We start from the raw sequence: 22,051 nt of genomic DNA, 5'->3' as shown, positions 1-22,051 counted from the left end.
GCACACGGCTGAGAAGAGATCTGTAAACAGTAGAGAGCACTGGCCTGGGAAAAAAGAGACTCATTCTCAACTCTGTGTACTTGAGCAAGTCACTGATGAGTGACTTGCTCTGACTTCCCTCTCTGAGCTCATCTGGAAATGGAGGGTAGAGAGGTGGATTTAACAACAGTATCCAAGATCCTTAACATTCATTGAGGCTGCACTTGGGAGCTCTAAAGACGTCAGCATGGAGGTTAAAAACACAGGCTCTGGAGTCAGACAGCTGTGTTGTAATACAGACTTTGTATTAACCGAGTACCTAACTCTTGGACAAGTCCCTAACCTCTCTGAACCTCTTTTTTCTTAGTCTTGCTGGGGGTCCAATAGTAATATCCAACTCAAGGAAGTGAGGGAGTGATTCACTCAAGGAAGTCATGGGCGTTAAGGATGCCATTTATAATTTTTAACCTGGGTAGTGATTGGTCATTCACCATAATTGTTGAAGTGTATGTATTTTTCTGTATAAATATTATATTTCACTTTGAAAATAATGCCCACTTTATATTTATGAGAATGAAATAAAGTCAAGCATCCATGTGATCTTGCCCAGAATCTGAGCACAAGACTAGTGTTTAGTGAAAGCTATCTAGTATTGCTGCTAAAGAATCCTATGTCGCTGGGCATGGTGGCACCCACCTGTAATCCCAGTAATTCAGGAGGCTGAGGCAGGATCATGTGTTAAAAACCAGCCTCAGCAATCTTGCAAGACCCTGTCTCAAAACAAAAAATAAAAGGGCTGGGGATGTGACTCAGTGGTTAAGCACTGCTGGATTCAATCCTTGGTACCAAAAAAAGAAGAAGAAGAAGAAAGACTGAACCCTATGTCAATAATTGGCTGGGCACACTGGGAAAGGATATGTTTAGGCCACAGCTGCTGACTCTGTCTCGCTCCTAAATGCAGTTTCACAGATCCTGCCATCTCCATGGACCTCCTCCGAGCTGTCCTGCAGCCGAGCATCAATGAGGAGATCCAGACTGTCTTCAACAAGTATATGAAGGTGAGAAGGACAGAGAGAACACTCATGGGGAAAGACTCCTGAGCAGCCAGGGCTTCCCTGCAGCACCACTCTCTGTCTATATGGCACTCAGACATCTCAAGCTTTCTAATTCTGCCAGCTACCCCCCAAGAACTTTTTCCCCTCTTGGAGGTAATTCAGATATCTTTTTTGCCAAGTTTTTGTAAGGATGAAATGACTTAAGTGTAATGTGCCCACCATCCTTGCTTGGAACATACCAAGTGTTCAACCAGTATTTTATTACTTGATTAACATTAGCACCATTTTTGTCAATTAAAATTACTTTCTTAGCCTATCAATAAACTTCTCCATAGCTCTACCTGCATATCCCATGGATGCTTCAAACTCAGTATATTCAAAACTGAACTCTGAATTTTTTTGAGGGGGCGGGGCTGATACTAAAGATTTATTTTTTTTTAATTTTGAGACAAGGTCTCGATAGGTTGCTGAGGACCTCACTAAGTTGCTGTGGCTGACCTTGAATTTATAATACTCCTATCTCAGCCTCTGGGCATACAGGCATGTGCCACCATGCCCTGCCAAACTCTGTTTTCTTCCCAAACCTTCTGCTTATGTATGTTGTTGTTGTTTGGGGGAAAAAAATTATTCCCAGCACATGCCAAGGCCCAGGATTTGATACCCAGAACCCATACATAGACAAAAAAAAAAAAAAATATATATATATATATATATATATATATATATATATATATATATATATATATGTTTAGCTACTACCATACTGCCAGACACTGTTCTAGGTTTTAGGAATGCAGAGTGAAAATAACAGACAGAAACCTTGTTTTCTTTAAGCAAATATGTACTACTTTAGGGAATGAGAGAAGAGAGGACCTCTGGGACATGGGGTTGCTTTTTTGTTTTATTTTTCAGAGGTGCTATGGATTGAACCCAGGGCCTTCTTCATGCTAAGCAAGTCCATTTTATTTTATTTTGAGATAGGGTCCTGCTAAGTTGCTGAGGCTGGCCTCAAATTTGGTGATCCTCTTGCTTCAGCCTCCCAAGTAGCTAGGATTACAGTCATGTGCCACAATGCCCAGCAAGATTGCTGTTGTATGTTTTGTGACTAAGAAAGAGAAGACATTTGAATGGAAACCTGAATAAAGTGAGACGAGGCAAGCCATGCAGACAAGTAAGAGAAAAGTGGTCTAGGCATAGAGAAAACGACAGAGGCCCTGAGGCAGGAGTGTGCTTGGCACATTCAAAGCAATAAGTTGACCAGTGTGGAACAGACTAAACTGGGAGAGTAACAAAGTGCTTGGGAGGTAACAAGCCTAGCTCTAGTAAAACTTTTGAAGCCACAGTGAGGATTTTAGATTTTAGGCAGTTGTGGTGTTGCACACCTGTAATCCCAGTGAATTTCAGAGACTGAGGCAGAAGTATTGCAAGTTCAAGCTCAGCCTCAGAAACTTAGCAAGACCCTGCTTGAAAATAAAATAAAAAGGACTAGGGGGGCTGTGGTTTTGGCTCAGTGGTAGAGCGCTTACCTAGCATGGGTGAGGCACTGGGTTCGATACCCAGCACCATATAAAAAAACTAAATAAACAAAATAAAGGTATTTAAAAAAAGAAAAGAAAAAGGACTGGGAATGTAGCTCGGTGGCTACATTCAATCTCCAATACCAGAATTTTAAAAAAGTTTTAATAATACAAGTTATAAAAAATATTGATTACAAGATGATTTATGGATGGATAGATGAGTACATTAATAGATATGTGTGGAGAAACATAATGTTAATTGTAGTCTTAGGTGGTGGGTATTAGCTATTTATTAAATATTCAAATTTTCTATGTATTTGAAATTTTTTAATAAGGAAATACTAATTAAAATTATACAGCCATGTGTGGTGGTTCAGACCTGTAATTCCAGTACTTAGGAAGCTGAAGCAGAATGCTCACACATTGAGAGTCAACACGGGCAACTTTAAAAGGCTAGGGCTGTAACTCAAGTGGTAGAGTGTTTGCCTAGCATGTGCCAGCCCCTGGGTTCAATCCCCAGTACCACATACACACACAAAGATACTTTTTAAAATAAGAGCCAAAAGTCACTAAAATTCATCCCAAAGATACCAAACTCAGTTTTTTACATGAGTATGTAGGTTGTGTACATGTTTATATACACATATACAAACTGTTCTGTAACTTAATTTATTTCACTTTTGGTCATGTTTTTAGGTCAGTGCACAATAGCGCCCCCTGCTTCTCTTTGTAATAGTTGCAGAGTAGTCTGTTGTATGGATGTTCTATAATTTAATTAGCTAGTCCCTAGAATATTCAGTTGTTTCCAGTTTTTCCCTGTTTCAAACAACACTGGAATAAACATCTTTGTTCATTTGTCAGACTATTTCTGGGGATAAATTCCTAGAGATGGAATTAGTGAGTAATAGGGAAAAAAGTCACTCTCCAGAAAGGGTGTGTTATTTTGCATTTCTGCCTGTGGTGCTTGCAGACGCTTCATTTGTGTTCTGATTTCGTTCTCAGATCCAGAGGTGGTTTACATTCACCCCATATATCCATTGTACTGCTCTCCCACAGACTGCTTGGAAAGCATCCAGATTATTTTAATTGAACTTTTCCCCTAGCAATAATTAGCATTGAACACCAATACTTATCGCCAGTTTTCAGATTTTTGTTTTAAAGTCAAACTCATCCATATTGAGAATATAGCTCAGTTGTAGAGTGGTTGCTTAGCAGATCCCCGGCACCAGAAAATCAGTCAGCCAACATCCAGTCATTTAATTTGGCATGAAGAATTTTTCCTAAACACTTGAGGTCTCAGATTCAGTCTTTTCACACACTTCTTGATTTGATGTTATCAACAGAGGCATTTGACTTTGCCTAATATAAGGTGGCAGTATCTCCCCAGAATTGTCTCCCACAGTAGGAGCATTGATAAAGTTTTCCTCTATCCCAGAGAGAACTGATACTTTCTTCTGGAGTCACAACGTGGACTCCTAATGAATGTGTTTTCGGTACCTCCCAGGTATGTCTGGGGACCCTATTACCTTATCCCCAGTGTTTTAGGAAGTATTTCAGGCTCAAGTTCTCCCTCTAACCCAGAAGAGGAACCTTCTGCCAGGTTTCCCTTTCCTTTGCTGGTATCCAAGGGCCTTTGCAAGGCCACCCTTCTCCCATCCCACAGATTGGGGATTGGGCAGTGAAAATCCTAATAGGACTTTTCTCTGTCTTGATCTTTTCTGTGCCTGTTCACTTTAGGCACAAGCTTTCTGGGGTTTTTCCTCCTATGGAAATACTACATGTACATTATAAAAATTAAGAGGCTATAGATAAGCAAAGAAGAAAACAATCATCCACAATATCACTGCTGTTACTTAATATATTATCCTTAAGTTCTTTTGTCTCTGTTTTTTTGCTGTTGTACATAAATAAGCTTGTTCTGTACCAAACTATTTTATAACTGCTTGCTTTACTTGTCATTTTATTAAGAATTCATTTTCATGTCAAAAATATGTTCTACACTATCCTTACCATGATTTTTAATATTTGCATAGAATTTCATAATTTATTTAAGCTATGCTTGGACATTTAGGTTACTCTTTGGTTTTGTACTGTTTGCACATTAGTTTTTTGGGCACCTCTGTGATTATATCCTTAAGAGAGGAATAGAGGCGGGAGGTAGAGCCCAGAATACGAATCTAAATCTGTCTGATCCCAAAGCTGGGCACATGATCACATTTTCCTTCTTTTGAGAGCAGGATAAAAACTTCTGTTTTATTTTTCAGTTTCCTTCAGGTTATTGTAAATTAGCACAACTTCTGACCTTGTCCTCTGTTGTGCGTCCCTAGTTCTTCCAGAAAGCAGCACTGAACGTGCGAGACAACATTGGGGAAGAGGTGGATGCAGAGCAGCTGATCCAGGAGGCCTGTCGGAGCTGCCTTGAACAGGTGAGACCAGAGAAGCCAAGATATGCGGGCACAGGGTTCAGCCCTCAGGGTTCTGCTAAGAAATGTGATCCTATCATCAGTGGTATGCCCAGAAAGCCACTTATCTCCAGGGCTTAGAACTGTTGTTGACAGACAAGGCAAAAGAAGTAGGTACTAGGTGCCAGGTATAGTGATAGATGCGTTATTTCATTTATGCCTCAGAAGAAACCCTGTTCATAAGGTGTTGTTTTTTTTTTTTAATCTCTATTTTACAGATAAAGAAATTACACTTAGCAAACTCATGGAAGCAGAGAGTACACTGGTGGTTACCAGGGAAGTAGGGAAATATTGGTTAAAGAGCACAGACTTTTGGACTGGAGTTGTGACTCAGTGGTAGAGTACTTACCTAGCATGTGTGAGGAACTGGGTTTGTTTCTCAGCACCACATAAAAATAAGTAAATAAAATAAAAGTTCATCCGCAACCAAATAAATATATATATATATTTTTTTTTTTTTTTAAGAGAGAGCAAGCACAGACTTTCAATTTAGATGTGATGTATATCAGCGTGAGTGTTGCTAATAATACTTTATCGTGTGCTTGAAATTTACTAAGAGAGTATATCTTAAATGTTCCACACAAAATACCTATATAGTGATGGATGTGTTGGTTATTATGATCACTGTTTCATAATATAGGTATATATATATCAAATAATCACATTGTCCACCTTGAATATATAATAATTTCTGTTTGACACTGGTACCTCAATAAAGCTGAAAAAAAATTAAATTGGGCAAACCAAAAGAAGAAAAGTAAATTGTAACTTAAGACACAAGAATTAGACAGCTAAGATCTGTCTCACCCCTGAGGGTGCTTGGTGGATCACCTTCAAGTTGTTGTAGTCCCTTTTGGGATCAGGAGAATATAGCACACTTGCTATCTCCCAGCCTCTCAGGTGTGGTCAGGAGGCATGACATCAGGTCTATAAATGACTGTGTTCCCAAGACAATAGAGAACATCAGCTACTGTTATTAATAGGAATTGTCAACATCACCCAGATTCTTTGCTTTACTGTGAAACTATTAGCTGTGAAAAATGGAAATTTCTTCATAATCAGAGCCATAAGGATTATTGTGAGTTCACTCCTATGAGGTAATTGTAGTGATATGAAAGAAAAATGCCTTCTAAAAGGCTGGCTGCCTACTCAGATGTAGCCTCAGAAAAAAGCAAGACCCCAGCTCTTGAAGAGCAGAACCCCATCCTGTCTGTACAGAGAAAACCAATCTGGTTCTCGTGGGCAAGTGCTATGAGAAGTTCTGATACTCAAGTTTAAGCTAACCAGATTCCTAAGAGGCCAGATTCATTAATTCACTCCATGACTTCAGTGTGTTATGATCATGTATAACAGCTGCTAATAATAAGACAGAAATAATTTGTGTGTGTGTGTGTGTATTTTTTTTTTTTCGGTACCAGGGGTTGAACTAAGGAACACTCAACCACTAAGCCACATTCCCCAGCCTTATTTTGTATTTTACTGAATTGCTTAGGGCCTCTTATAAATTGGAATTGAATCAAGATTAGATTGATGCTAGGTGCTGTGGTACACACCTGTAGTCCCACCAAGTCAGGAGACTGAGACCAGAGGATCCTGGGTTCAATCCCCAGTACCAAAAAAAAAAAAAAAAAAGCTTAAATTGATAAAACATTTACTCACTTGCATCCCAAAATACTTTCTTGAGTTTATCTCTTTGACTGATATTATTGAGGGCCTACTGTGTACCCATTACTGTGCTGCTGTGCCAGGCCCCAACAGTGGTGTGCAAACAGGCATAGTCCTTACCCTTAAAACTCTTGACATTAACTCAAGTAATCACACAGTGTATCTGTAGTTACAATCTGTTACAAGTGTGTAAGTATGGAGACAAGACCAGAGATCAAAGGGAATGCAGAATGCCTAAAAAACAGAAAGAAGCCAGGGAGGCTGGTTTAGAGGGTGGAGAGAGTGAAACATGATAAACTGGAGATGCAGGCAGAAGCAGATTACACAGAGCATGAACCAAATTATAGATATGGAGTCGTAACCAGAAGAGTGGCCTAATGAGATTTGCACTTTGAAAAGACTTCTCTGACTGCCTTAGGAGATTGGTTTGGAAGGGAATTTAGGAGACGTTTGAGGGGTTCAGGTAAAAGATGAACTTAAATTGGGCATAACTTGAATTCAATAAATGGTTATACCTTTCCAGTCTCCTGAATCCCCATGTTCACCCTCCAGAGCTGGCCCTTACCAGTACTGATAAGAAGCCAGAATATGGAGTAGAAGGCTGTGTGGTCACCATAGAATCTGAGCACAGGGAGGTGAAAAGCCCAAAGAGTCTCATGCTCACCCAACAGGAAACGAGACAAAAAAAAACTTCAAGCAAGTCTTTAACCTTTCTGAGCTTCAATTTCCTCATCTCTAAAATTAAGAATAAAGCCACTCCCTACAGCCAGTGGTTTGATGTGGAGATTAAATGGGAAAATATACATAATCAAAGCATAAGTGCATGTGATGCAGAACAACTGGATATTAAATACATTGTTACATTCATAATTACAGAAAGTATTTCTTACATCAGAGCTTAGCTTTCAGATGGCCATCAGGATAGTTGGAAGGTCTTTGGGGTCCACTTGTCTAAACCATATGCGGAATTTCTTGTTACATTAGAGATTCTTCAGTCAGGTGGCAGTGGTGCACTCCTATAATCCCAGGTACTTGGGAGGTTAAGGCAGGAGGATTGCAAGTTGGAGGCCAGCCAGGGCAATTTAGCAAGGCCCTGTCTCAAAATAAAAAGGGCTGGGGATATAGCTCAGTAGTAAATCACCCCTGGGTTCAATCCCCAGTACAAAAAAAAAAAAACCAGATTCTACAGATTCTAGACTGGACATGATGGTGTTCCTGTTGGTGTGTGGTGTGCCTAGAAGGGATGAGCAGTGGGCCAGGAAGAACCTGAGGAGATAGAAGAGGCAAAAATACAGTAGGTGACATGCTTTCTTGGGAATACCAAGCAGAAAATGCAGGCACACCACACACCAACTGGAACACCCTCCACCGGAACTTCACCAACCAACGTGAACTCCCCAGGAATCCCTGGGAGAACTCCAAAGTAGTGGGCGCCAGGCGGGCAGCAGGGGTCTATATACAATTGAATACACAACTTGTTTCAATCCAGCATCATCTTAATGGCTCGCCTCTCAACCATTACTTCTGGCAAAATGCCAGGGGCCATTCCAACTCCGGCTGTGGCTCTCAACACACACCAATAATCCCAGCTACTTGGGAGGCTGAGGCAAGAGGATCGTAAGTACAAGGCCAGCCTAGGCAACTTAGCAAGACCCTGTCTGAAAATAAAGTTTAGAAAGGGGTCAAGGATATAGCTCAGTGGTAGAGTGCTTACCTAGCATACAGGAAGCACTGGGTTTAGTCTCTACTCTCATAAATTTTAAAAATACATTTGAAAAATCTTGGGCTGGGGATGTGGCTCAAGCGGTAGCGCGCTCGCCTGGCATGCGTGCGGCCCGGGTTCGGTCCTCAGCACCACATACAAACAAAGATGTTGTGTCTGCCGAGAACTAAAAAATAAATATTAAAATTCTCTCTCTCTCTCTCTCTCTCTCTCTCTCTCTCTCTCTCTCTCTCTCTCTCTCTCTCCTCTCTCTCTCTTTAAAAAAAAAAAAAGAAAAATCTCACTACCCTGCAATAACCACTAATAACATTTTCTGCTTTCTCCGGGTCTTTTTCCTATATGTGTCTTTATAATATGGCTTATTCATTGGGGCACTAGGGATACAGTGGTGAGTACACAGACCACCCTGGAACCTGCAGTCCCTTCAGCTGCTACACCGTTTCTTTGTTCCCATTTCAAGCCCACTTCAAGAATGGCTGTCAGCAAGCCGAGTGTGGTGGCACACACCTGTAATCCCAGCCACTCAGGAGGCTGAAGCAGGAAGATAACAAGTTTGAGGCTGAGGCTAGCCTGGGAAACTTCGTGAGACCCTGTCTAAAAATAAAAGTATATTGCTTAGTGGTAGAGCACTCTTGGGTTCAATCCCCCACCCCCACCAAAAAAAAAAAAAAAAACCCAACGGGAGCTGTCAGCAATCACTGGCTCCCTTTCTCACCCACTGTCGTTCTCTGCTTGCTGTGTTTGGCTTGAGTTCTCACCACTTCACCAGGGAGCCTTTTAGCATACCCCGTGCTGTCATCCCTGTGGGTCCTGACTGTGCTCAGCTGACTCATGTGGCTTTTGTCACGTGGGCTCGGTTCATGTCTCTTGGAACATTCTCCCGCTCTTGGTTCATTTCCTTTTGTCCAGCCTCCAGCTAGTGCTTCCTGCCTCCCTGACTTGTAGCGCTGCTGCTTCCTGAGTTCCGTCCTCAGACCCTTTCTGTCCATTTGCTTCCTAAGATGAGTCCATCTAATCCTCTGGCTTTGAAGTCATTTGGACTGATGATGATTCACAGATTTATATCTCAGGCCTGCGCTACATCCACTCTTACCTGCTTCCAGTTCCTTCTAGCAGCAGCAGACTAATCTCTGTAAAGATGAATCAGATCATTTACTCCCTCTCTAAAACCCGCTAGTGACTTCCTGTTACAGATAAAATAAAACTCTAGTGCCTTCCCTGATCCACGGAGCCCTCCTAGACCAGCTCCTGCTGCGTGTTGACGCATCTCGCCCTGCCGCCCCTCTCGGCCTCCTCCAGCCATTCTGACTCTGACCCGCTCCTCCAGAAATGTCACTTGCTATCCTCCTGCCCAGCACGCTCTGCCCTGACATTGCTTTTCTTCAGATCTCAGCTTAACTGTTACTCGTCAGCCAGCCCATCCCTGACCACTCCATTGCAGCCCCTGTCTCACCTTCAGTCACTCTCTGCATTTGCACAGGTTTATTTCTTCTTTTTTTTCTTTTTTTAATATTTATTTTTTAGTTTTCGGCAGACACAACATCTTTGTTTGTATGTGGTACTGAGGATCGAACCCGGGCCGCACACATGCCAGGCGAGCGCGCTACCGCTTGAGCCACATCCCCAGCCCTGCACAGGTTTATCTCTGACATTTATTTGAACCTGAAATTATTATGTTCACTTGCTTATTTTCCACCTTCCTCTCAGTCCTTCCCCTACTCTGCTGAAATACTGAGCTTTACAAGAGTTCAGGCACAGTCTTTTTCATCATTGTACTCCCAGCCATGGAATATGACATGTACACTAGGTGTTTGCCGAATGTTCCAGCAACTGAATGAATTAACAGGCAAGTGAACAAACAGGCTTCCTGCCCTCATAGAACTTACAGACTAGTTAAGCAAAGAGCTAAGAATCATTATCCACATAAATGTGTGCATAATTAATTACACATTGAGACTGGTGAACTCTTTTTTTCCCCTTTTCAATGCTTTATTCACTCAAATTACTCAATACAATTTCACTCTATAGGTTCTTAAGCAATCCTTAATGCTAGGCACTGCAAAAGACATAACCAGTTCCCAGTAAACAATTCTAGATTAATTCTAAGCACTACGAAACACACTTAATCAGACTGGCTAATGACAGACATTCTCTCTGCATGCTAAGTTCAAAAGTCTTAAGCCTTAGGCTTTAAGTCCAGCAGATGCACACTCACTCAGACCACAGTAACCAGGTCCGGAACCAAGGCAGGCTTCTCCTGGCATGGAGTGGATGACCAGTTGAGGAAAGGGTTGTAGGGAGAAGTTGCGGCTCTCACCAAGGTCCAGATGAGGTGTAGAGTTTGAGAGCGGTGAGGATCACTCAGAGGCTCAGGCAATGGTGACAAATGATGGAATGTCAAGTCCTCATCAGGCTCTCCAGCTCAAGTGCATCCTTGTTTCGGCTGGCTCAAGACTGGTGTACTCTTATCTGAAAAGGAACAAAATTTGGCAGAGACAATCATGAGTCCAGTTTTGGATTTAACAAAACTGGGACGTCCAAGCACGTGCATGGGGCAGGCCATTTGGTTTCTAAGTTTGGACCTCAGAGGATATCCTTTCTGCCACAACTGAAGATTTTTAAAAATCACAGAGTCCTCAGTTTGTGGATGTTAACTGCAGCTGTGAGCATCAATGAGAGTAGATAGAATATCTAATCAAAGAGGATGGAATGGAAAGAGGCAGATTGAGGAAGATAAGCCAGCAGATGAGGTTAAGAAAGAGTGGTCAGAGGAGGAGAACACAGGGAGCATGGTCTCAGAGGCCAAGAGAAGAGCGTATCCAGAAGCCCCATCAGTGCTGCTTCAGAGCTGTTGAAACTCAGTTCTGCGCCTGGCCTGCAAGGCCCCTGCCACCCTCCACCTGGCCTCCCTTCCCGGGGTTCCTCGCTCCTCACCTCCCTTTGCCCATTACTTGCCAGGCCAATCTTTTCTTCCTTGCTTGAACCGAGTCCCCCCTCCTTGGGGGTTCTGCACTTCTTTCTGCTGCCAAAACACACCTCTCTTCAGCTCTGCTTTTATTTTCTTTGTTTTAACTTTTCTGACCTGGAGGTATCACTGCTTACCTAGGCTGGTCCATCCTCCTGCCTCCACCACCTGGCCAACCCGACTGCAGCCATGCCTCACCATGCCCAGCTCTGCTCAGCTTTGTTCTACAGCCTGCTCCGTCTCAGCTCAGGGGTTGCCTTCTCCATAGGACCTTCCCTGAGCACCCCCCCTTAAAATAGAATTCTTCTCTGATGACGGCCACTTCTACCTGGAGTTTTTCTTCTTTGCTGTATTTACCATGACCCCAAATCATCTTGTTGATATATAAAGCAAGGAACTCCACAGTATCTTACTCACTACTATGTCCCCAGCAGTTATGTCCTAAGAATTCAAGATTTATTAAATGAAAAACAGCAGTTATTGAGGAATATGTAGGATAGTAATGTATTCAGTTAAAAAAGCATGAATATATTTAAATGGGAAAAGTGAATTAGGATTTACATTGAAAAGTTAGTGCTAGTTTTCTGTGAATAATGAAATTTCAGATTTGATTTTTAAATTTTGCTTCATTACATTTTCTAACTGTTCAACAGTGATCATTACTCAGATTATTTTTTAAAATAAAATAATATAGGGCTGGGTGTGGTGGTGTACACCTGTAATCCCAGCTACAGGGGAGGCTGAAGCAGGAGCATCAACAGTTCAAGATCAGCCTGGGAAACTTAGCAAGCCCCTGTCTCAAAATTTTTAAAAGGCTGAGGATATAGCTCAGCGGTAGAGCACCTCTGGGATCAATTCCCACTTCTGCCAAGAAAAAGAAAAGGCTTCCCACGGACCTCCCCTTCCCCTTTACTTCAGCATGCCCTGCAGGCAGAAGAGGAATGTGCTACCAACGAAGCCTCGGATTTACTTTTTGTGAATAAATACATGTATTTATGTCTTTCTATTTTATCTTTTCTTTTAAATAAATATATGTAACCATGTCTTCCCATACGGACTATGAAAGGTTTTAGGACTTTTTGTTTGTTTTTTCATTTGGGTACCAGGGACTGAACTCAGGGGCATTCAACCCCTGAGCCACATCCCCAGCCCTATTTTGTATTTTATTAGAGACGGGGTCTCACTGAGTTGCTTAGCACCTTGCTAAATTGCTGAGGCTGTCTTCACTCAAGATCCTCCTGCCTCTGCCTCCCAAGTTGCTGGGATTACAGGTGTATGTCACCACACCCAGTTTATGGAAAGCTTTAGACCAGTTTGGAGTTCTGTCTTAAAAAATACAGGCATTTGGGCTGGAGATATGGCTCAAGTAGTAGTGCGCTCGCCTGGCATGCATGAGGCACTGGGTTCGATCCTCAGTACCACATAAAAATAAAATAAAGATATTGTGTCCACCTAAAAGCTAAAAAAAATAAATATTTTTTAAAAAATAGAGGCGGGGGGCTGGGGTTGTGGCTCAGTGGTGGCGCACTTGCCTGGCATGTGTTAGGCCCTGGGTTTGAATCTCAGCACCACATATAAATAAATGAAATAAAGGTTCATCAACACTTAAAAAAAAAATGTTTACCAACCAAAATAGTGATTGTTAACACTTGATCTTTTCCTTTCAGGCTAAGCTACTATTTTCAGATGGAGAAAAAGTAATACCTAGATTGACCCATGAGCTTCCAGGAATAAAGGTTAGAGGCACTGTGTCCGGGGGTCTTGGAGGGGAAAATAAATCGGGCTGGGAGGCATAGGAAGTATGTAGGCTCAGAAGTTTCCTGCACCACCCATTGGTAAGGTCCAGGTCAAAGAGTACCCGAATGGGCTGCAGGGGCCTGGGTCGGCAGCAGCCAGAGGACTACAGGCCAGGGAATCTGTCTTCTATACCCCAGAAGACCCACAGCTCCCAGGCAGGGCCTTCCACTGATTCCCTTCCCTTTTCTTCCAGCGTGGCCGGCAGGCAGAGGAAGAATGTACCCATCGAGGAAGCCCCGTTCCCAAAAAGGTAAGCCATTTTCTAGCTGGGAGAGGGTGCTGGGCTTCCTCGTGTACTCTAGGCTGTTCTAGGGACCGGAGGCCGAACCCTAGAAACAGTCACACTGTTTCACTCCCAAGCATCATTTGCTCTCTCTGGAAAACTGCCTTCACCAGGGGACCCTGGACATGCCGTCAGGGCGGGGTGGGAGGTTGGTGGGAAGTGTTCCCCAGGGCCAGGGCTCTGACAGCTGTTCTTTGTGGCAGAGGAAAGGACGGCCTCCTGGACACATTCTGTCAAATGACCGGGCAGCAGCTGGCATGGTGTGAGTAGAGGCCGCCAGTGTGGTGGGAGCAGAGGGACAGTTGTGGTCTCGGAGGGAAGGAGGCCACAGTTCTGTGCCTGTGAAATCAGACCTACCTGCTTAATCCCAGAGGAGTGTTTCCCTGGTCTAGGAGTGAGGAGGTGCGCAGTGAGGATTTTATCCTGGTTTTGCCTCAGAACAGTTCAGCCCAGCTTGAAACAGTCGTTTTCATTGTGGTGTATATCAATTGCTTGTGGTTGGCCTAAGATACCTTTTGGACTTCCCTTTTTAATCCTTACAGCCACCCCCTTAAAGAAGGTATAATTCATTTAGCAGACAAAGAAAAAGAGAAGAAAACAAGAGGAAAAAAATAGAAAAAAAGAGAAAGACTCAGAGAATTACTTGCCCAAGGTCATACTGTTAGTAAGGGGAAACTATACCACACTGTCTATGGGATGAACCTTTGCAAAGTTTTGTTTGTTTGTTTCACATTATTAGGAATTTTGAACCCAGAGCTTCACACATGCTGGACAAACACTTTGCCACTGAGCTACATCCCCATTTTTTTTTTTTTAAGAGCACTTTTAGGTTCATTACAAACAATGGAAGATAAAGAAGTATTCCATATACTCCCTGCTTCCCCGTTCGCATAGCCTCCCCGTTATCAATCTCTGGCACCCACATGGTACACTGGTTACAATTGAGGAATCTACTTTGACGTTACACCAGAGTCCACAGTGTACATTAACACTCACTCGTGATGTTGTTCATCTGTGAGTTTGTACAAGTGACAAGTATCCACTGTTGTAGTATCACACAGAGAATTTTCACCAACTGAAAGTCCTCTGTGTTCTACCTGTTCATCCCTTCCCACCCCTGAGGTTTAAAGAGTTTTGAAGCAGCAGAATCTTTTTTTCAAACACAACTTCATGGAAACTCAGTATATGAAGCAGATAAAGTCATTCCTCTGGTAAAGGGGAATAAGGATAGTTTGAAACCACTGACATAGGAGAGAGAATAACATTAATTGCCATCCCTTAGATTTGTCTCCTCCTAGGTCCGTTTGGTTCCTCGTGAACACAAAATGGGTAGGGCAAGGGCTGGGGGTGTGACTCATGGATAGCGCACTTGCCTAGCACGGGTGAGGCCCTGGGTTCACTCACTCCCCAGGTGGCACAAACAAAAACAAAAACAGGGCAGCTGCTGCTCTTATCTCCTGCAGACAGATGAGAAAGCTGCAAGCTCCTGGACTTGCCCTCCTGCCCAGTCATATCAGAGCCAGGGCTGAAGGGAGACTGTATGAGGCCCTACCATCATTAGCAACCTTCCTTCGAGTCTTGGCCCACCTGGGAGAATTCACCTTTCTTCTTTTCCTTTCAAGCAGATGGAAGCCAAAATCCTCTGAACCGATTCGCCGGGAAGGCCCCAAGGTATAATTTTGTAAGCATGTTGTGTGAGCATGGCAGTGACCAGTATCCCAGAGAGACTCAGCCAAGGCTCTGGGGACCCAGTGAGGGAAAGGGGCAGGGGTAGTATAGGATGTGTTCACACATTCCACAGCCATGTTCCCTTCTCTACCTCCAGCAACTGGTCCTCCTGAGAAGATCCCACGTGAAAATTGGAATGAGGCACAAAATAAAGAAAGGGCCAGGCTGGAGCTGAAGCTTAGTGGTAGAGCACTTCCCTAGCACGCACAGGCCTCGAGCTCCATCCAAGAGAAGCAGGAGTCCCTTATTCCACAAGTTCACGAGCGGTCTGATACTTTGCTTATTACCTAATATTGACAGGCACTGCCTAAATCTTTGTTTGACTTATCTCATTTAATCTTTATATCAGATTTATGAGATAGGTTCTATTATCATCTTGTAGTGAGGAGCTTCCTTTCCTGCCAACTCCCCTGCAGGTAAAATTATCATCTCAGTTATCTTATGCTCTTAATACACTTGAGTTTTGCCCAAATCATACAACTAGCGAGAAAGAGCCAAGTCTCAGGCCCAAAGTCTGTTGACACCACTAGCCTGTGCTGCTTCCCAAACAGTTGTTTACAAGCTTTTTTAAGGATTGAATCCTTTATTTCAATAAAGTAATTGCTGGAAGCCCAGTAAAATAGATAAAAGTACTGCAGTCTTCTTCGGAGCTGTGTCTGGAAGACACTGGCCACCTCTTCCCCCTGGTCCTCTCTGCTTTCCCGCTGGTTGTCACGCCTGCCTTCTAAACTCTGCTTACTCCCTTGAAGCTGGTGGCCGTGAGCTCTCCAAGATCTTTCTGTTCTCTCCAAATCTCCCTCTGTCTTGGTGACTTCTTCCTCGGCAGTGGCCCTTGGTTGTCCCCAGAATACTCCCCTTGGCCCACTTCACCTAAAGCTTTTCGACGAATGATCTAAATCATCCACTCTGTGGTTTCAGGGACCACCATCTGCTAAACTCCCCAGTCTCTTTATCACAAACCTTTCTTCTTTAAAACCTGTAGATCCTCCTGTCTGCTAGACCTTTCTGCCTGCAAGTTCCATAGGCATTTCAAAAGCAGCATATCTAGGGCTGGGTTGTGGCTCAGCAGTAGAGCGTTCACCTAGCATGTGTGAGGCCCTGGGTTCAATCCTCAGCACCACATAGAAATAAATTTAAAAAAATAAATAAAGGTTGTTGTGTCCAACTACAACGAAAACATAAATATTTTTTAAAAAAGCATCATATCCAAAATTGAACTTGGAATCTTTCCTCACTGACCCTCCCTTACATTGCTGCCCTCAGTCATCGTCCCTGTTCCTTTCCACTGCCTCCTACATCCACTCAAGTGCTGAATGACTCCACCTTCTGAGTAGTTCAATCCCTATTACTTCTTCCTCCTCCTGACTGCTGCCTACCTCAGCCCTAGTCTTGCTTCAGTTCTGCTTGATCACAGCAGCCTCTAGACTGCTCTCCCTGCCTGTCACCATGACCCTAAACCCATCATCCACACTGCTGGAAGGTGAGCTGTTTTTGAAGCATGGCTGACTCTTATATGTTCAGAGGCCTTCAACAAGTCCCCAGTGCCTGAATAAAGAAAAGGACAAACCCTTAAAGGTGGCTTCCTGTGACCGCCAGCTCCTCCGTGTCGCTCTCTCCCGCCTCAGCAGTTCTGCTCCCTGGCTGGCTTTCTCCTTTAGCAACACAGAATTGCTCATGGCTTCTCCATCATGCCAAGAGCTCCCACCTGCCTTTACACGTGCTACCCTCTGTCTGGAATGCCCGTCTCCTCCCCTTGACCCTGTCCAGCTCATGCTCACCTTTAAGAATTAACTTGAGGACCAGCTCTTCAAGGAAGACGCCCTGACTGACCATCTGCTTTGGCACCACACACAGCCAGCATTCAGCCTTGTCATTGCCCCATCACATAGTGGCCTGATTATTTGTATCTATGTCTGTTTCTTATTCATCTCTTTATTTCCACCATCTAACACAGAGCCTAGTATATTAAAAGTACTTCATTTCCTAGTAAGCTATTGAACGAGGGATAAGGACAATGGTGAGAAGTGGTGGGAGCAAGAGTGTTTCTGTCCTGCTCACCACATTAACCCCACCCTCACCAGCCTCTCTCTGTCATACAGTGGGACCCAGCCCGGCTGAATGAAACTACCACCTTTGTGTTGGGCTCTCGAGCCAACAAGTGAGTCTAAGAGCTTTGGTGCTAATGGGGGGCAACTCGGGCCTCAACTACTAGAGGCTCTGCCTGATGGAATCCTTACCACTCATCTTTTACTTTCAGGGCCCTAGGGATGGGGGGCACCAGAGGGAGAATCTACATCAAGCACCCACATCTCTTTAAGGTAGGTGAGTGCTAGGAGGTTGGCAGGCCATTGCATTGGGAGCAGATGGCATTGGGACTTGTACATAGCACAGACAAGCTTGGAACACACACTGATCTGGGTTCTGGTTGCTTCTTCCTCATTCACTTTTTTACCTCTTGTGATTTACTCAGACTACTTTGCCTCAGTGATCACAGCTGCTTTCCTTGCATAATGATTGTGTGTCAAACACAGTTTTAAAAGCCACACTTACATGATGTCTACAATATCTTTAAGATAGATATTGTAGCCAGGCGTGGTGATACATGCCTGTAATCCCAGCAACACAGGAGGCTGGGTCAGGAAGAGCACAATCAGACGCCAGCCTCAACAGCTTAGCAAGACCCTGACTCAAAATAAAAAGGACTAGTGATGTAGCTCAGTGGTGCAACACCCTGGGTTCAGTCTCCAGTACAAATATATATATGATGGCATTAGCCAGGTGTGGTGATGTGAACCTATAATCCTAGACGTGGGAGGCTGAGGAGGGGGAACTGCTTGAGCCCAGGAGTTTTGAGGCCAGCCTGGACAACACAGGGAGATCTGCCTCAAGGAAGGAAAAAAAAAGTATTGTTATATTTATCCAAAGGTGAAAAAAGTAGATGTCTGGGAAGGCTAATGACTTGACCAGAGTTACTCAGCTGGTAAGTAATGAGTCAGAATCAAATCCAGGACTGCTGTCACCAGAGCCAAGCGCTCAGCCCCTGTATCCAGTTGTCTGTGAAATAAAGCAGCTGGAGCAAGGCAGGCTCCCCTCTTCAAAAATCAGCAGCTTGCTGTGATTTCCACTGTTTGAGGAAATAATAGGGGAGATCTTAAGTTAATTCACTCTTAGATGGATTTGTATTTCATCAATTACAAAACATCCACATAGATTAAAATATAGTACACTGGCACACACCTATAATCCCCGTGGTTCAGGAGGCTGAGACAGGAAGATCACAAGTTCAAAGTCAGCCTCAAAAACTTATTGAGGCCCTAAGCAACTCAGCAAGACCCTGTCTCTAAATAAAATACAACAAAGGGCTGGGGATGTGGCTCAGTGCTTAGGTACCCCTGAGTTCATTCCCTGGTTCAAAAAAAAAAAAATAGTACTGCATATTTGTTCCAGACAGTTTTTTGCACCTATACATAAGGCTTGCTGCTTCTTGCCAGAACTGTGTAGCCCCTTTGGGATCCCAGAATCATAGGATCTGCCTGCCACACCCTGTGCAGCTCTTTGAGTGCTTTGAGGGGCAAAACTGCTGGCTGTTTCCCAGCATTCTGACCCAGGGCTTCCAACACACAGAAGTAGCCAACTTGCTACTTTATTTTCCTCTCTTAGTGTCTTTACTTCTGCTGTTCCCTTCACCCAGAAGAACTTTCTCCTCCACTTTATCTTCCTGTTATTTAACATCTGCCTCCCCCAAGAACCCTACTTGTGTCCTCCCCTAGATGGATATTCTCTGGGACTTGCTGTGAATTCCCATCAACATGGTTAAGAGTATGATTTCAATCCGGGTTCTATCCCTTACCAGCTCAGCCATGTGACCTTAAGCAAATGGCTCCACATTTCTGAGTCTGTTTTGTCATATACAAAATGTAAAATGAGAATGATGATAGACCAACCTCTTGGGGTTAATTAAGAGAGAATGTAGTAAAGCACCCAGCATAATCCTGTCACATACAAAGGGACTCAGCAAGTGTTAATCATTTTTATTAGCATAGTTCCCCAATTCTAAGACCTATTTTCTGTAATAAGCCCCCAACCCCCTTTCTCTTTACTGTGGGTGTTACCTCTTTTTTTTTAATTTTTTCATTCTAATAAATGAAGGGAAACTTTTTATTGTTTTCCTTCACAGTTCTCTGTTAATGATCATAAGCATCTTTTTAGTTATTTACAATCTATTTGTATTTGTTCTGTAAACTGCTTAGTACATTTTGGCCTATTTTTCCATCCTTCAAAAGACATTATTTGAATTCTTCATTTCCTCTTTTAAACTTTGTAATCACAGAGATATAAATTCATTCTTCTCATTAAAAGATTCAAGCAATACACAGGAGGTAATAGGGAATAAGACACGAGTGCCCCTCACCCTGAGGTCACCAGCAACCACAATGGTACATATCCTTCTCTGTGAGCATGTGCCTAGAGTGTGTGTGCAGGCATAGTGTGCATGCCTGTGTCCTTGCCCTCTACTGATATTTTACTTATTCAGATGATACTGTACATAGTTATCTCTGGTTTTATTTTTTTCACCCAAAAATTGATTCTATGTTTTGAGAAAGGAAGCGTGTGAGGATTCGGAGTGTATTATTAAATCTTTGGGATTAGTTCACAATCCCTGGCTGCCTGGGCTTACTCTGGAGATTAGTGAGGCCTCTTTATGTACATGCTAGACAAGGTCTTGTGATAAGAACTGCTCAGGGACCAGGAGGAAGGCCCTTCACACAAGGCTAATGTCTCCTCGTGTAACTTCATCCCTCACAGTATGCAGCTGACCCCCAGGACAAGCACTGGCTGGCTGAGCAGCATCACATGCGGGCAACAGGCGGGAAGATGGTAAGTCTTGTTCACTCACTGCCCAAGGCCCACCCTGCACAAGGACCAGGATTCTGGCTATTCGTGACAGCTTACCTTCAAAGTCTGTAAGATTTCCTAAGCCTTAAGGATGTGGCAAGGGACATACAAGGCCCATTGCTTCACGCTCAAGAGCAGACCGTAATCCCTATGTTCCCTTCCCTATCAGTAGTGTTCTTTAGCTCCTCACTTTCCCTCCCACCCATTTCCAAGACCACTTTTTTTGGATCGTATTAGTTGTACATAGGAATGGGCAGTTTAATACTTCATAGTACTTTTCCCTTGCATGCCCATGGGTGCATTTAACTCATTGATCACCACAGTCTTCTTCTAAACAGCTCTAGAATCTTCTCAACACAGTACTCCAGGCAGCACTCGTTGTCAGTAGGAGTTTGCACGTACAATGAAAGGTGTGCCATGCCCGGCAGCCCCTCCCAGGCTCGCTTCCACTCTAAGAGTTCTCAGTTAAATCGAGCAGTAACCTTAGGAAAGCTGTTGTGGTATCTATCCTAAAATAATTTGTAGGGCTTTGCCCATCACATGCAATGTCACCTGATGACTCAGTCCCTCTACTGGGACCACTCCTGATAGAATCTAAAGGCCTTGTAAACTGGTGTGCCATCTCCTTTCTGACAATGAAAGCTACTTTTATTTTATTGTATACTGTGCCCACACTTCATTTGACAAAATATTTAAAGAAACTTACTACTTATATATAAATAATAAATTGATGGGTAACGGGAACAGAACTTAAAGTTAAGCCACCCACCAACAGTAGTTTAGGAAAAAGTTGGGTTTTTTCCCATTGCTGACCTGGGAGACCTTCTTTGAGTAGTTGTGGATTCATCTCTAGGCCCCTTTCAAGGACACTTGATCTGTTACATAGTTCACAGAACCCACAAGATGAAGGCAAATTACTTAAGGGACTCACAATTAGTCCTGACCCTAAGACTGGAACCAGAGTGTCCCACAGAAGAGTTTCTTCTATGGTGAATAACATCCCCTGTAAAGTGAGCTCACAAGAGGACCCTGGCCCCCTGCAGACCACAGCGGGCAATGCCATTCTACAGGGCCCAGGGCAGTACAGTGCAGCCCCATTACTAGACCACAGTGCTATTTATCATGTTCTCTCTTTTGCCACAAAGCTCAAAACAAGTTATCGTAATTGCCCTAGGTTCAATCCTCTGCACCATAAAAACAAAAACAAAATAAACCCCCCCATCTCAAAAAGAAATTCTTTTTTATTTAAAAAATAGTCACCAGTCCCTATTCTCCCCCACTAAAGTTCACATGTGAGTGAAAGATTTTCTCAAGGAACCATTCTCCTGACAGCCTTTCCATACTTACTCTTCCCTACTGAAGCAGGCGCAACATGTTTAATAAAGTGTTATCAAGGTGGCATAAAATGAAATGGGCATTGGCTATTCTCCTTTCTTCCTGGCAGGCCTATCTCCTCATCGAGGAGGACATCCGGGACCTTGCTGCCAGTGATGACTACAGGTAAAGCCAGCAGGTCTTCTGTCCCCCACCCTCTCCTCTGCCTCAAAAGTGGCCCCTGGGATGGGGCGAGGCCCACATCTTCCTTTGCTTTAACTTTCCTCCTCAATGTCTATTGTAGAGGATGCCTGGATCTGAAGTTAGAGGAGCTGAAGTCCTTTGTCCTACCCTCCTGGATGGTTGAGAAGATGCGAAAGTACATGGAGACACTACGGACAGAGAATGAGCATCGCTCTGCTGAAGCACCTCCACAGACCTGAGGCCAGGACCCCTGGCTACATTTGGCAGCCCACCTCTAAGACCCTCTTCCCCACACAGCTGAGGCCACCACTGGGTCTCTTCCTAGGTGGATCTCAGCGGCATTAAGCTGTGCATGGGCTAGTTTGCAGTGACTCACTGCAGAGCACCCCCAGACTGGCATATGGTTCTATATTTGTAAAGTTATTGGGATAAGAAGCAATTAAAACAGTTTGTAATAAACACA

General features: G+C 43.6%; 1 protein-coding gene across 5 annotated transcripts in view; it reads left to right on the top strand.

Annotated features, from left to right (window-relative positions):
* The window catches only part of Dnttip1 (deoxynucleotidyltransferase terminal interacting protein 1), a 22,911-nt gene extending 860 nt beyond the window's left edge, over positions 1–22,051 (top strand). For 2 of the 5 annotated variants that reach the window (XM_013358663.4, XM_040274586.2), the window contains exons 3-13: positions 941–1,037; positions 4,879–4,977; positions 13,034–13,102; positions 13,357–13,413; positions 13,650–13,708; positions 15,069–15,117; positions 17,274–17,332; positions 17,432–17,492; positions 19,981–20,052; positions 21,515–21,570; positions 21,689–22,051. In XM_013358663.4, coding sequence (XP_013214117.1) covers positions 941–1,037; positions 4,879–4,977; positions 13,034–13,102; positions 13,357–13,413; positions 13,650–13,708; positions 15,069–15,117; positions 17,274–17,332; positions 17,432–17,492; positions 19,981–20,052; positions 21,515–21,570; positions 21,689–21,827 — 817 coding nt within the window. In that variant the 3' untranslated portion in view covers positions 21,828–22,051. The remainder of the gene's footprint in view (positions 1–940; positions 1,038–4,878; positions 4,978–13,033; positions 13,103–13,356; positions 13,414–13,649; positions 13,709–15,068; positions 15,118–17,273; positions 17,333–17,431; positions 17,493–19,980; positions 20,053–21,514; positions 21,571–21,688) is intronic. The other 3 variants (XM_005325261.4, XM_040274584.2, XM_040274585.2) reach the window with 3 other exon arrangements.

The sequence above is a fragment of the Ictidomys tridecemlineatus genome, chromosome 5 (assembly GCF_052094955.1).
Source record: "Ictidomys tridecemlineatus isolate mIctTri1 chromosome 5, mIctTri1.hap1, whole genome shotgun sequence".
NCBI classification, from domain to species: Eukaryota; Metazoa; Chordata; class Mammalia; order Rodentia; family Sciuridae; genus Ictidomys; species Ictidomys tridecemlineatus.
Note: the sequence above shows the minus strand (reverse complement) of the source record. Positions and strands in the feature narration are given on the sequence as shown.